The sequence below is a fragment of the Acyrthosiphon pisum genome, chromosome A2 (genome assembly GCF_005508785.2).
Source record: "Acyrthosiphon pisum isolate AL4f chromosome A2, pea_aphid_22Mar2018_4r6ur, whole genome shotgun sequence".
NCBI lineage: Eukaryota > Metazoa > Arthropoda > Insecta > Hemiptera > Aphididae > Acyrthosiphon > Acyrthosiphon pisum.
In genome coordinates, this window is record NC_042495.1 from 83410527 (window position 1) to 83424879 (window position 14353).

At 29.3% G+C, this 14353-nt stretch overlaps 1 protein-coding gene across 2 annotated transcripts in view; it reads left to right on the plus strand.

Moving 5' to 3' along the window:
• LOC100161036 (ras-related protein Rab-38) overlaps positions 1-14353 on the plus strand; it is a 28880-nt gene that overhangs the window by 3333 nt on the left and 11194 nt on the right. Inside the window, exon 1 of one of the 2 annotated variants that reach the window (XM_003241824.3) lies at positions 11034-11541. The exons of the other annotated variant lie outside the window; for it this stretch is intronic. Coding sequence (XP_003241872.1) covers positions 11539-11541 — 3 coding nt within the window. The 5' untranslated portion in view covers positions 11034-11538. Of the gene's footprint in view, positions 1-11033; positions 11542-14353 lie in introns of those variants that run through there. 2 annotated transcript variants of the gene reach the window in all.

Below are 14353 nucleotides of genomic sequence, written 5' to 3' on the forward strand. Positions count from 1 at the left end.
ATGCTTATTATAACTTAGGTAGGTAGTTTCTTTTTATACAAAAATAAACAACATAAGAAAAAAATGTATTATTTGTTAGTATCATATATCTTATTTTATATCTGTGCTAACATATTATTATACTGTATAATTTTTACTAGTTTTATTTAAATGGCTTAATTATAAAGGAAAACAAGAATACAAGTATTTTTTTTTTAATTAAAATAAATGTAAATTATACGTCTTCGAGCGGTTATATCATTTTTATATAGCTTTTGTGCTCGAGTATCATTATTTGTTTATAAAGGAAAACCTTCTACTCCGAAACATATTTATATTATGATTTATATTGTAGGAGTCAATATCTAAATATTTTTTATTATTATCGTTATGTATTGTAGTATTATATTTTGTCTGGTACTTTGTGTTGAAAAAAACATCAAAAATCGAAAACAAACTGTTCGTATTATAATATAAATGTATTGTGCATACCTATATTATAAGATTATATATTATATTTTCTAATTACAAATAAATTTTGTTCATTATTTCTACCGGGATTAATTGGAATAAATATAATATAATGGATATAATAATATCGTATACTACAAATATTGTCGCCCATCATTTATGATTAAATTATAATAAACAAATAATATTAAACAAATTCAATTAATCTTACTATTATCTAACCAAAACGTCATAGATTGAAGTATAAGGTATTTCAATAAATATAATTTATTAATACTTGATGTTTAAAATCAATTAATTCATAATAAAACAAAATCTTAAAGTCTTAACAAATTATTCAAGTAATAAGTACCTTTAGTACATATATGATCTCTTATGAAATAAATCATAAATATTATTATAATAAACAAAATATACAAATAACAAGACCATCAATAGATGTCATTAAATTCAAGTATTATAATTTTAAATAATAACGCAGGAATGCAGGATGTCAAAAATGTCGGATACTAATTTGTTCTTAACTGCCCACGTAAACGTAATGCTTCATTGTAGGCGTTTTGTGTAGGCAACATATACAAACACTATAAATTTGTTTTTTTTTTGTTCTTCAAACTGAAATCGATTCAATTAATATTCATCTAGCATAAGATTTTTCTCATTTTGCAAAGGAAAAACAAAATATCAACCAAATCTTAGTAGATAAACACAGTCTGTATATTTATATTCGATGAAATAATAAACTAACACGACACGGTTTTTGTTATACTCAACTATTAATCATGCAAAACAGTCATCAAAATTATATTACCACGAGTCTAAAGAGGCTATAAGTTATAACTCGTTTTAATTTATAAGCTGTTACTCATTAATATAATAATATTTTATAAGTAATAACGGGAAAAATCATTTAAGAATATTAATAGATTTAATATGATAAAATCACTTTTCTTAAACTCAGTGAAATAACTGCAGAAAAAATACATTGAACATTTTAGTCTTACATAGTGTAATATAAAATTATAGCGAAACCTCCCCTAACTGACACTTCTAACCACATTATTTTGAATATTTATATATAGGCATTGCCCGTCATAATATTCTATAGTGCGGCTATACCTACTGATAACAGAGTATATGTAAACGATAGTGGAAATAAATAACTATAATAAACTAGAAACAAACTATAATATTATGAGAAAAGCATCGTCATTATATTTTTTAAACTACGAAAAAGAAAATCGGTACTTACAGTAATAAATTAAAACGTTGAGTCAGTGGATGATAAAAATGCACGTTCACGTGACCGCGAATTGGCGTTACGAAAAGGTGTGGTGCATAATAATAATATAATAATGCGGGTACATCACAATAGCGTGTGCATTATTAACTTCGATTTCTGCGGTCAAATTTTATTACAGCGTCACACAGCGTCCAGACCACATCAATCATTGTACAATAATACCTTTTGATGTTCTTGTTTTTACGATTCTTACGAAATGGTATAATAAATGTTTGTAGGTACACAAATGTAATAATTCCAATAACGGAAGGTAAAAGACTATATGGGATTAATTCAGAGATTAATTATTCATCCGTTCTCGTAATCTCGTCAATATAGTGGACATTTTATACGAGATATACTCAAATAGTAGGATTTACATATTTGTATGTACTGACCAAACCCGAATGGGATAAAGGTATGAAAAAGAAACGGAAACGAACATAAATTGTATTTTAATAGAATCATTTATATTACGTGGTAGTAAACTTAACAGGCAATCAGATCAAATTCTTAAAATAGAAACTTAGGTTACAACTTCCAAACGTTAAAATACTATAAAACGTATTTTATTTTATGAGAGTAAAAGAATGTAATAATTTCTTGGGCTATACGACATAAGCGCCAAAAGTGCCAAAATTGAAAAATGACATAATATCATTTGCGCCAAAATGTGTAGGACATAAGCACCAATTAAATATAATACATCTGTTCTACCTGTTATACTGTTATGTGTAATGAATGCATATTTCGCGCTTTTTTTTTGATTATTAATCACATTTTAATAATTTTTTTTATACCTACTTTATTATACAATATAGAGAAAAATACATAAAATTAAATAGGAATAGTAAATTATAAACCGTTACTTTTAGATTCTTCGTGGAATATTATAGAAGACATAATCTGGAAGTTGGGACAGATAAAGTGTTTAGACAACAACTAATACCCTAAAAATAAATCGACAATATCCGTAACACCAAGACCCGGTAACTATATTAATATCTCATCTGGTATTATTATAGTGTGTTGTACGGCGTAAAGTATAGGCAATAAAGGTACACTCCTGTATTGAAACACAACGTTCAAAAGTTAAAAACGTTTAATTTACTTATTACAGAATTTTTCATAATATACACAAACGTAATGTTTTTGTAGATATCTCATGTCAATATCCTGATTCGAAAAATCAAGATAAACTTAATGGTGATGAATAATTAAAATTAAAAAGTTAAAATCAAGTTAAACTTAATGAGAAAAATCAAGTTTTACCTAAGCATGCTTTCCGCCCTTATTGGCTCACCCTTGTTCAGAAATTTATAATCCAATACAGTTGATCAAATTTTTTTTTTTTTCTTTATTATTATTACATACACAATCTGTACCTCGTGGGTACAATAAGAGTATTAGCTAAAATATAAAAACAAAATACATGAATATCTTGATAAAAGCAGCCACCCATTGATGACACTTATAAAAATTGATCAAATTAATCAATAAAAAAGAAGAAAAAAAAAATTGAAAATAATGATTTATGTATTAAGGAACCTAAATAAAGTTTTGAAACATAGGTACTAAATTACGCAAAGCTTATCTTTGGCGTTGGTGAGATCACTTATCTCTTGTGGACTATGGTAGTATGGTATAATATGCCAGGGTGTGGTGCATTTGATAATGCCATAATATTACAGTTACAAATATGTCAAAATAAAATTCTTAGGGTAAGTATTTTTTAATAATCAACAAATGTGTTCAATGAAAACTTTATTAAAAGAACTCAATGTGTTACCCATAAAAAAAAATTAAATTCGCTATTATTATTTGAAAACCCATAATTTATTACAAGCCAGATTGTATATTATAAAAAAGATCTAAAAAAACCACATCTAGCAGACATTTCGAAATAACTGGAACCAAACAAAACAATAAAATACCATCTTATATAATAAATCTTCCAATTTATTAATTTATTTAAAAAACACATTATTCGATGGCTATTATAGAATCTTCCCATACACACACACACACGAGACTACTCAATGGAAACCAGTATTCATATTATGTATAAGAAATTAAATAAATAAACAGTAATCTTAGAGTAATGTCTGAAGACTACAGCCAAGTGTCATTAGAATACATTATTTCTATATCATTATCGTGAATGTTCTCATTAATTTTGATAACCCGAAAAACAAATTCTTGTAGAACAGTAAACTTTAGTGAAGGGTTGAATACAGTTTTCAGTTAAGTGAACCTACATATTATAAACAAAACCAAACATTTGTTAATTTATTTATTTTTTGGCATTATAAAAATTTCTGGGAGGAAAATTGTTCATAAGCGAGTGAAACAATAACTTTCAAAATTACTGACTAATTCACGGCAGAAAAGACATACCGTTTTAGATACCAAGAAAGTTTAAAGAAACTTGCGCCATGTTACCAAAAATGTATGGAGAAAAATTACGATTATGTAGAAAAAAATATTTATATTCTGCTGTAAGTAAATAATTTTTTCAATTTTGGTGTATTTTTTGTTTTTTCTGGCAAAGGGAAATTTACTTTTATGATACGCGAAGGGTATTAACTAGCTAATTTGTTAAACTTCTAATGGTCGAAGTCACTAGAGTAATGAAACAAAATATACTATATAATTTAACCACCGTCCACCAACAATTAAAAATTAAAATAAACAGTTTTTTTAGAGGGATAGAGAGATTAGTGATTAAGTACCTACTTCAAAATTAATATTCAACCCAATATCTACTGATTGGAAATTACATTTCATCCATTATAATATCATGATATTTTCAAAAGATAACTTTACATTTGTTACTTACTTTGTGTTCAGAGGATATCAGTGCACCATTTATTTTCTCTGTCTGGCGCATGCGCAACATAGACAAAACACATTTACTCAGAATTATTTTTTCTATACTTTAAAGTAATCTTAGAGTAAAATCACCCATTACAAAAAAGATAGAGAATAACATTTTTGAGTGGATGATATATTGATTTGTCTAAATATTGTCTCAAAACAATGTAGACATAATTTTCTATTTACAACATTTTTTTGTTTATTTTGAAAGTCGAATACAAAGTCAAATAAAAATAAAATATAAAATCGATATGCCATTCCCTCAAAAATATTATTCTTTATCTTTTTTATAATATATATATTATATTATAATATAATTATAAATTTTTATACTAAACATTAATCATAATTAGTTATATTTTAGTATATCGCATGATAAATGGAGTATAATAACTATAAAATGTGAATAATATAACTGTACACGATTGAAAATTGTATTTGTGTTGCAATCAATTGTGTAAATAATAATATAAGGTCAAAATAAATAATTAATATGTCCTAAATGGAAGTTTGTCTGTAGGTCTATTTACTTTTGTTATCTTATCAGATATATTAAACCTACTTACTAAATGTCCAATTTACGTCACACTCGTTCCTATGCATGTATATTTTGTTTTAATAGAATTCATATTTAAAATGTAAATTGTAGTTTAAATTATGAATGTTATTTGATTATAAATTATAATACATAAAGAGTTTAATTTCGACTTCTATAAATCACAGAGACAATAAATAATGAAATTACCACGTTATAAACATAATTATTCTTATAAAAGCATATTATTATGATTTAGCGATGAGTTATCGTGCGTATTTTTGTTGTATTTTATTTGTATTAAAATAACGAATGACGACAGCCAATATTATGATATTATGGAATAAGTAATATTTAATAACAGTCATCTATGAAGTGTTAATAATTATATATATTAATGCTATGCTGTATTACAACTGTACAAAAAAAAAATTATTGGGAAATAGGAGTTTACTAGAACAATGATAATTTCAAACAATTTTTTAAAGACAGGAAACGATTTTTCACACTTGCGTGTTAACGAGGTATAGTACAATTAATTCTTAAACTAATTCTATACTATGTAACGATACTGTTTCTAAAAACAATTTAACAATTGTTATTATATGTACCTACTACCTACTAATGGAGGAAATTATAATAATTTGCCTTCTGATTAAAAATACAATTGGGGATAATAAAATATATGCTTTAATATAATTGAATTAATTCTTCTCCAGAATCTTAACTAAAAAATAAAAAAGTTATTTTTTATTATTCATAAATTATTTTAAAAAATGTAATAGTAATTAAGAAGTTGAGTAAAACAACTATTACTAAATTATTATTTGAATACCTAATTTTTTTTTTTTTTTGTTGTTGATAAGTAGTTTTAATCTTTCCACCCCTCAAAAGTTACCGCATAGAGCGGATGCTGCTTCTTTTTTCCTAATTTAGCCTTGACCCCCATAAATATTTAATGAGCATTGTAAATAAAACCACAGATTAAGTGTGATTATCTGTGATAGATCGCTGTACAAAACATCGAAACGATCGTAGTATTAAACGAGACTTGTACTGCAATATTTTTCTTGATTTTGTAACCTCTTCGACCGATATAATATAATATGATATAGAAATACGTGTCTTGACAGTTTGATTCTTTAGCTGTGGGCTGTGGCCTATTATTTTATTATGTTATATACCTATTATATAATATAATTATTAATTTTACGTTTATTGCATGGTATCCTGTAAAGCGCGGCGAATTTGTACACCGTTTTTGCATCGTCGTTATAAAATTTTTCATCTGAAATCGTTACCATATACTTAAATAATTTTATTTACGACTATCTATTGTCGTCTGAAGAAGAGTCCCTTCATATCTCTCTGTTATTATATTTTAATGTTGTGTGGCCAACGTATAGACCATATATACAACACGTCAACGCGATATTTTAAGTCAGGGTAGTAGATACAATAAAATATAAAAGGATTCATACAATATCCTGGCTTTTGAAAATAAAATGATTACTTATTCAGTAAAATATGCTAGATAGTAAATTCATAATCCATGTTTTTACATCAGCCAAATTTAAAATCATCTATAAAACTTTTAACATTACACAATAGTACAAACAAAATACAACAACTTTTGTCTTAATCGTTTTTTGATTAGTTACAGATACCAAAACCTAACCTAATTCACAATAATAATTAATTAATTCGTTATGATCAGCTTATAGTTTTAGATATCTGGTGCGGCTAGTGAAGGTCTTCTCGTCGGCCACTCCTGCAACTGCGCTTATGTACCAATGTTATATATTATGCTAATTATTATAACACATATTTTGCATATTTTAGATGGTCACTGGCACGCATAAACATTATAAGCCTCATATCTTCCAAGAGTACCTGGTATATCCACCAGCTTGCCTTGTATTACACTCTTACCCGTTGCATTCCAAATTTACTAATAGCTTCACCTATATTATATGATCTGAAATGATATAAAAACTATAAAACGGCATCATGAAAGTAACATTTTTAACTTTTACATAATATTATAATTTATGTCGTAGGTATCTACCTATACAGTGTAATATTGTGTTTTAAACATATTATATAATAATTATGTCACTATGTGGAATATAATATACTGAGTGATCCATTTACCATAATACACTAATTTATAATTTCAGAAAATACTTATGATTTTGAAAATATTAGATCGTTCCAAACAAATATTTTTGGGAAAAAAATGTTTACTTTTTTTGTCGGTGTTATTTTTTAAGTTCTTGATTCTTTTGAATGACATAAATAAAAAAAACATAAATTTCATATTCCTGAGTAAAATATTATTCGGATTATTTCAATCTACACAAATCCAATTTCGTACAAGTAATTTATATTAGTTGTAAGTTTATAAAGTATTGATGAGCGAAGTAATGAACCAACATCTTGTGAAGTACCCACGGCCCACGAGGCCTGTAATACCATTCTGCTCCACTCATATAAACTCAAAATTCACATAGATAGGCATTAGGTACTTGTATAACTCATAAACTACTTATTAAAAATTCGATTTATGTATCGAAGTACTCCAAATATTTATCCTCCATATTCTGCTTTGGAGTAAGGAATTTATAATACATACCGATACCATGTCATCATTAAAAAGGAATACAATTAGAAACATACAACGATAAAATATAATAATTTTTTTTTTTTTTTTTAATGTAGTATTTTAATGACTTAAAGTTATGTAAGCAAAATGTTTTCAAAAACGTTAACAGTTTTTGAAATAATCAGTGCAGTCTTGCGTATCATCCGGTATTATTATAACTATAGGAACCTCAGCCGCGAAAAAAGTTTAAAAATCGATATATCATGTATAATATTATTATAGGTACCCACTAATAGCTGGGTACTATAATTTACTAAAGTTCGGTGCAATATTGTGGCGAGTGGCGATGACGAGCTAGCGCCGCCACCTTCGGAAGTATATAAAATCAATAGCCTTATCTGAGCAAGCGGACGCGCATCTTATCGGTACACTCAAGGGTTAAAGTGGAAAAAAATTCCAGACTAATGTCTCCATATATAATTTTATGCATTATGTCTGATAAATAAAATCCTAATTTGTTTAAGTGGACGCTTTTTAACCGCTGTCAGAAGTAGGGGGACTGAGTCCTCCTGCGTCCCGTCCCCCCCCCTTTAACCTCTGGGTACACTGTTCCACCGATGATATATACATTGATACAACAATATAATATTATAGAATATGTTACACGAGCTCGAAGACTAACAGCAATTATACAGTATACACGCGATCAAAATAATATTATACAATAATAATATAATCGGGGCGACGAACACCGACGAAAACCCGTCGAGAACGGAAAGGTTATCGCGCCGACCGACGGCCGAGTAAGAGAAGATGATGATGTTCGAAAAGCCGGTTCTCGCGTGATTATTATTATTTTATGTTTTACCAAATACTAAACGTTGCCTGTCGGTCCCGGTTGGCTATCAAATAATACAACTAATATAATTCTGTATGTAAGTCAACATAATATTATGTACAAACGGGATATATTAATATTATAATTCATAGGCGTGCGCTGCAACTTTGATCGAAGGCACCACCTGATTATAAAAATATGCTTCCCAAAAACTTTACGATCATATACTATAATATTGCCTAAAAAATATTTACGATTACCATTATTATTATTGTAATTATTATATTAGGTATACTGCTTCTGATTAGAAAAATCATAATTAGGTTTTAAACGTTGTTTTAAGACGTATAATATATTTTTATAAAAACGTTTTATCGTAAAGGATATCGAATATTATAATATCACGATTCTTTTCAAATGATTGAACCGTAAACACCTACTCATATTTTCTGTTTTTTTTTATTCTTCTAAAAGTTGTTATTTTTTTGACTTTGGTATCCGTATATAGGTACCGTCTAAAAAGAGTGTCTTCTACCAGCCAATAGGGTGTGCAAGCGCACGCCTATGCTTTATTATTGTTATAAATACCGTCTAGGTGTTCGGGTCTTGAGTTAGTTCGGCCATAGGTTTGACCTACAACTGCAGAAGTCGTTGCAGGACGTACGATGTTGTCGGTCTTCGATATCGTAACCTGAGATCGATAATAAATGATAATAATAATAATATGTATTTGCTACGGCTGATGGGTGACGGCAGCAGCAGTGCAGCTATCCGTGGTCGGTGGGATATCGAATTTTGTCCGGGGGGGGGAGGGGGAGACAAACACAATGTCATCCAATCGTGGGTGTGGTTGAACTTGTCAACTTTTGTTGGCAAATTATTTCCTCGCAGACTTACACGTAAACACATTAGGTATAAAAATTATATAATAATATTGTATTATAAGATGACAATAATAATCATATTTCGACCGCTCAGTAAATAATATTATTCTTATTGGTTAGTTGTTATAAATTATAATATTATATAATATATTATACGAGCAACGAGCTACCTACCTACGATATAATTTTATTATCTCGAAAAACTTCTCACACTGGCGGTGGTTCACGGTAACGCGTTTTATTGAGGTAACCGGTTTTCTGGTATGTCGCGCGCGCCGTCGCCATCGTTTCGCAACCGTCCGTAATATTGTATCCTACCCATGATTGAAATATATTTCAACCATGATCCTACCCTCAGTGTCTATCTCTGAACGATATTACTTGGCTCGATCTTTCACCGAACAACAACAATATCCCTTCGTTAAAATAATATATATAAATGGTGTGTGTTTGTTGTCCATCACCGTGATGTCAGTCGAGTTCGAATTGAAGGGAAATTCAAAAAAATTGAGGAAAATGTGCGTACCTAAATATTAAAAATATGTAGACTAGGAGAGTGGTGCCCAACCTTTTTTCTTCGGCGGTTCACATTAGTAAAATATTGCCTTAACATAATATTATCTATGAATTTGGAATTATTTTTACATAATTAAAAAAAAGTGAATTCTTAGAAAAATATATTATATTGAATAACTTCTAAGACTGGCGGGGCTACTGGTTGAAATTGCTGGACTCTAATAGGATAATATAATAATATTAGCAATATTTAAAATATGTTTTTTTGACAAGGATATCCGATATACCTCATATATATTAGAAGGGGTAAATGTAAAAACACATATCACAACCATTTGAAATGAAAAATAATACATACTGGTAATTTGTTTACTTTCCCTTCTGACATTTTTGTATTCAAGTAAATGAAAACTGAGATGTCCGTTTCCATTTACCCCAAAAATTTTTGTTAGTAATTATTTTGGGACAAATTTTAATTTTAATTTGTAAACAAGCTAATGCTTTTTTATTTAATATGTTATTTGGACATTTTTACATAATAACATGACATTGCAAAATATGTTTATACATTTACCCCCGTTACCCCTATATAGGCATACCTACATATTTTTCAAAAACAAAAGGGGCTCCCCGCGCCCCCCACCATAATAATAATAATAATATACCCTGTACGTCGGTGACAAAATTCAGGTTTAGGTCGAATATAATCACAGTAAATAATAAGATAATATTCTTTTTTGGACTATCCGACCGCAGCAAGCAGGCCCGTCTACCGTGGTCGTATCCACAGACTAGTTTATAGGTCTATGGTCGTATCGTTCCTATATTATATTATTAATATATTATACGACCGACGGTCCGCAGCAGGCCAGTGGCCCTAGTGGTGGAACTGCGGAAGTGCGTGGTGGTACCGGCAGTGGCGACCGCTGCAGCAGGCGGCTCCCTTATACCGTATTATACGTATAGAATATCGTGCGCCGCGCGCCGCCGCCTCCTACCAGCGCTGCCACCCGAACGTTACACAACAGAGACGAGTAAGACAGTCCGAACCCACGCTGACGCTATATCGTTCCGGCGGACCGCGCGAGTTTCAATGTTAGCCAGCCGCACCGCAACCGCCGACGTCGAACGGTCGCTCTTCGTGTAATACTGTTTGGACGGACGTTCGTGTTTCGCCTTCGAATAACAAGACCGTTATTATAGGAGTGTGAACGAAAAACGATCGACGGCAGTCGTCGTCGTCGACCAAAGATAATAATTACCCATAATTATTACGCGCAAATATCGTTCGCGGCCTCACGCGCAATATAATATTAAATAACGATATTATTATAAATAATTAATGTTGATGTCGAGGCGTTGAGCTCGTCGTTACCGCGCGCGACAGATAAAACGTAACGGGCGAAATTAATTTGTGCAGCTCACGTGAGCTCGTCATCATAGTTTAATAATAATTATAATAATAATAATACTAACGATATTATAATAGTATAATAATATTGTAATTATACTTTCGTGAAAAAAATTAAACCTACTACGACGACAGTAATTATGGTAAATATTTTTATCTGCCTATACCTATATTTATTTTTATGCTTTACATAATATAGGTACACCTATATTATTACTGCAGGTTATTACACATAGGTTAACCTGTTTACATCGATCTCATAATAATAATATGGCCGATGTATTATAATACAATTTGCTGTTTACTAATATGATATTATGGTACACGGTTTATGCAGTGAATCGTAATGCAAACGGACGGAGTTATCCATATTTCGGCTATTTATGCCTTCCAATGTTTCGATAGCTTCCTCTAAAAGCGTTATTACGGTGTGGACGTCCGTGCTTTCTTGTTATTCACCAAAATAATTGAATGATATTGTTTGGGCAAAATGATTTCACTACATATAGTAATTAATAACCATTTAAATAACCACCTAAACCACGGTGGAATAGCTTAACATTTTCAACTGTTTGGTTGGTATATATTGTGCGGTAACGCGTTAACCCACAAGGTTTACGTGGAATACGGAGAGACAGTGTGGAATAGCGCCTCGAACTGGTTAGATTAAAAATAATAACATAATATATTAATATGTTGTGTGTCCGTAATTTTTATCGGGCCGGAGTAAACATATTGTTGGACCTGTGGCGTGCAGATCTGTATTTAAACAAGTCAAGTCAGGATTGAATAACTTTTTTAAAACACAGAGAAAACTGGGTACCTTAAAAAAAATATGAATTTATAGTTAAAAAAATAACGATGTATAAAAACAAAATCCTATCCCCTTTACTAAAAAATAAAATATTATGTAATTTTAATTTTTTTATTCTTATAGTTATTCTTTATCTTAAAATGATTTCACTTATAACCTTTTTATTTTAAAATAAATAACCAACATGACCAAATCTAATAACGACCTATATAATATGTATATATTATTTAATACTAATTACTAATTGTAAAGTTTTTTTTATTACCTACTACCTATTATCAATTTTTAAGAACACCAGCAAATAAAATATGTATTTTTTAATACAGCTTAATTCTTAATTAGGCTGATTTATGTTGATACGAACAAATTAATTTAATGTTTACAATATAATATCATGTGCAATTGTTAGCTTAATTAATTTCCCCGATCTCAAATCATGATAACATAATAACTGTTGTATACATAACTTAATAATATGTATTTTAAATAGTGTAATTTATTAAGGCCTGCCTACTTTACAATCGGACGCAATCAGGAAATAAAAAAAGCGGGGGAAACATGTCGTTTGCCTGACTTTGGGACGCAATCGAAGGTCTCTCCGTAATAATACGCAACATCAACTTTCCTGTATTACTGGTGTACCAAAGTATTTACTGTGAGAATAGGTAGGTACACTACTCGTGTTTAAAGGAGTACAAAACACAAAAAAATGAGTTTTTTTTAATTTGAAAGAATGTTTAATTTTTAATTTAAAAAAGAGGCGTTACGTCATTAAGCCGGGCACGCTTTAATTGCTTATCGTAAACTTGTAAAAGTTGCTTGCTTTACACAATGATTTACTTACCTTTAAAGTATATTTTTGAATTTTTGTTGTAGGTACGTATGTGGTGTGTTTTTATGCACTAAAGACGTTGGTGGAACCAACATTTGCCTAAAGTGTTTAGTTTTTAAAATATTTAATAAAATGTAAAAGTCATTTTTATTACGTATACGCCTTGTAACTGCAGTAGTCACTTTCGCGACATGCCGTAAATCAAACGTCAAAATAACATTTTTAGATAGGCAACTCATTGTGTAAATATATCGAGTCCGGCCAAATTATGTCACCTGGCCATTTTAATATTTATCTTCTTAAATAAGGTTTATTTTTACACTACATTTTGACCAAATCATTTTCAATAGTTCTAACAATATTTATTTAATATTATCCATTAATATACGTATACGTGTACATATTATAATATATTGTAAGTATCAGCACTATAATAGGTTCTGCATTTCAAATACAAAAAAAAAATTCATTTTTATTGTTTATTAGGTACCTACATAATATTAAATTGTATTACAATATCATTTTTTTTTTGTAAGTTATTACCTGGGCTGGAATTTCATATTATTTTCATATTTTTTATAAAATGCTTATAAATAGCAGAGTAAGCTTAAAATTTGTTTCATGATTCAGACTTTAGAGAACTGAGATTAAAATTAAAATTTTGCGATTCTTTAGATTTTGGTGCTTTTTCTGGACTTATTCAGATATTTTTGCATTTTGACCAGTTTTTTCAATAAAAATTTGTCATATTTTAAAATAACATTTTAATAAACGTAATTTTGATGATTGTCTAATTTTAAAAGTAAATGTAGACCGTCTACTACACGCAAGCACCGGCGTTCATAATTTATCCTGTTAATCATAATATTTAGTTCGAATTTTAATCTTTTGCTATCTGCTAATTTTAAAGGGCCCTCTTTTTTTGCCATTTAGTATTTTTTTCTGCGATTATCACTGAATTAGTGTTAAACATTGCGAAAGCGTTGTAAACTGTATAAATGTGGTGCCAATCGCTATTCACTAGTACTATTGATTATAAATATTAAATACTAGTATTAATAATACAGTCGACTCGTACTATAGTACATACTGGTTTCTATACCACTAGCTAACCTTTTTTTGTAGTTGTGTTTTCTGTAATACCTGCATTCAATAATTGTATAAAACTATACCCAACTTTGTTTTAAAATGCCAATTTTTGCATACCTATATTTGTTGTTTTTATTGCATATTTTTAACACGATCGTCTTCAATATTGAAATTGGAAATCACAATTCGCAGATTGTCAACGTATAATAAATATAAAATA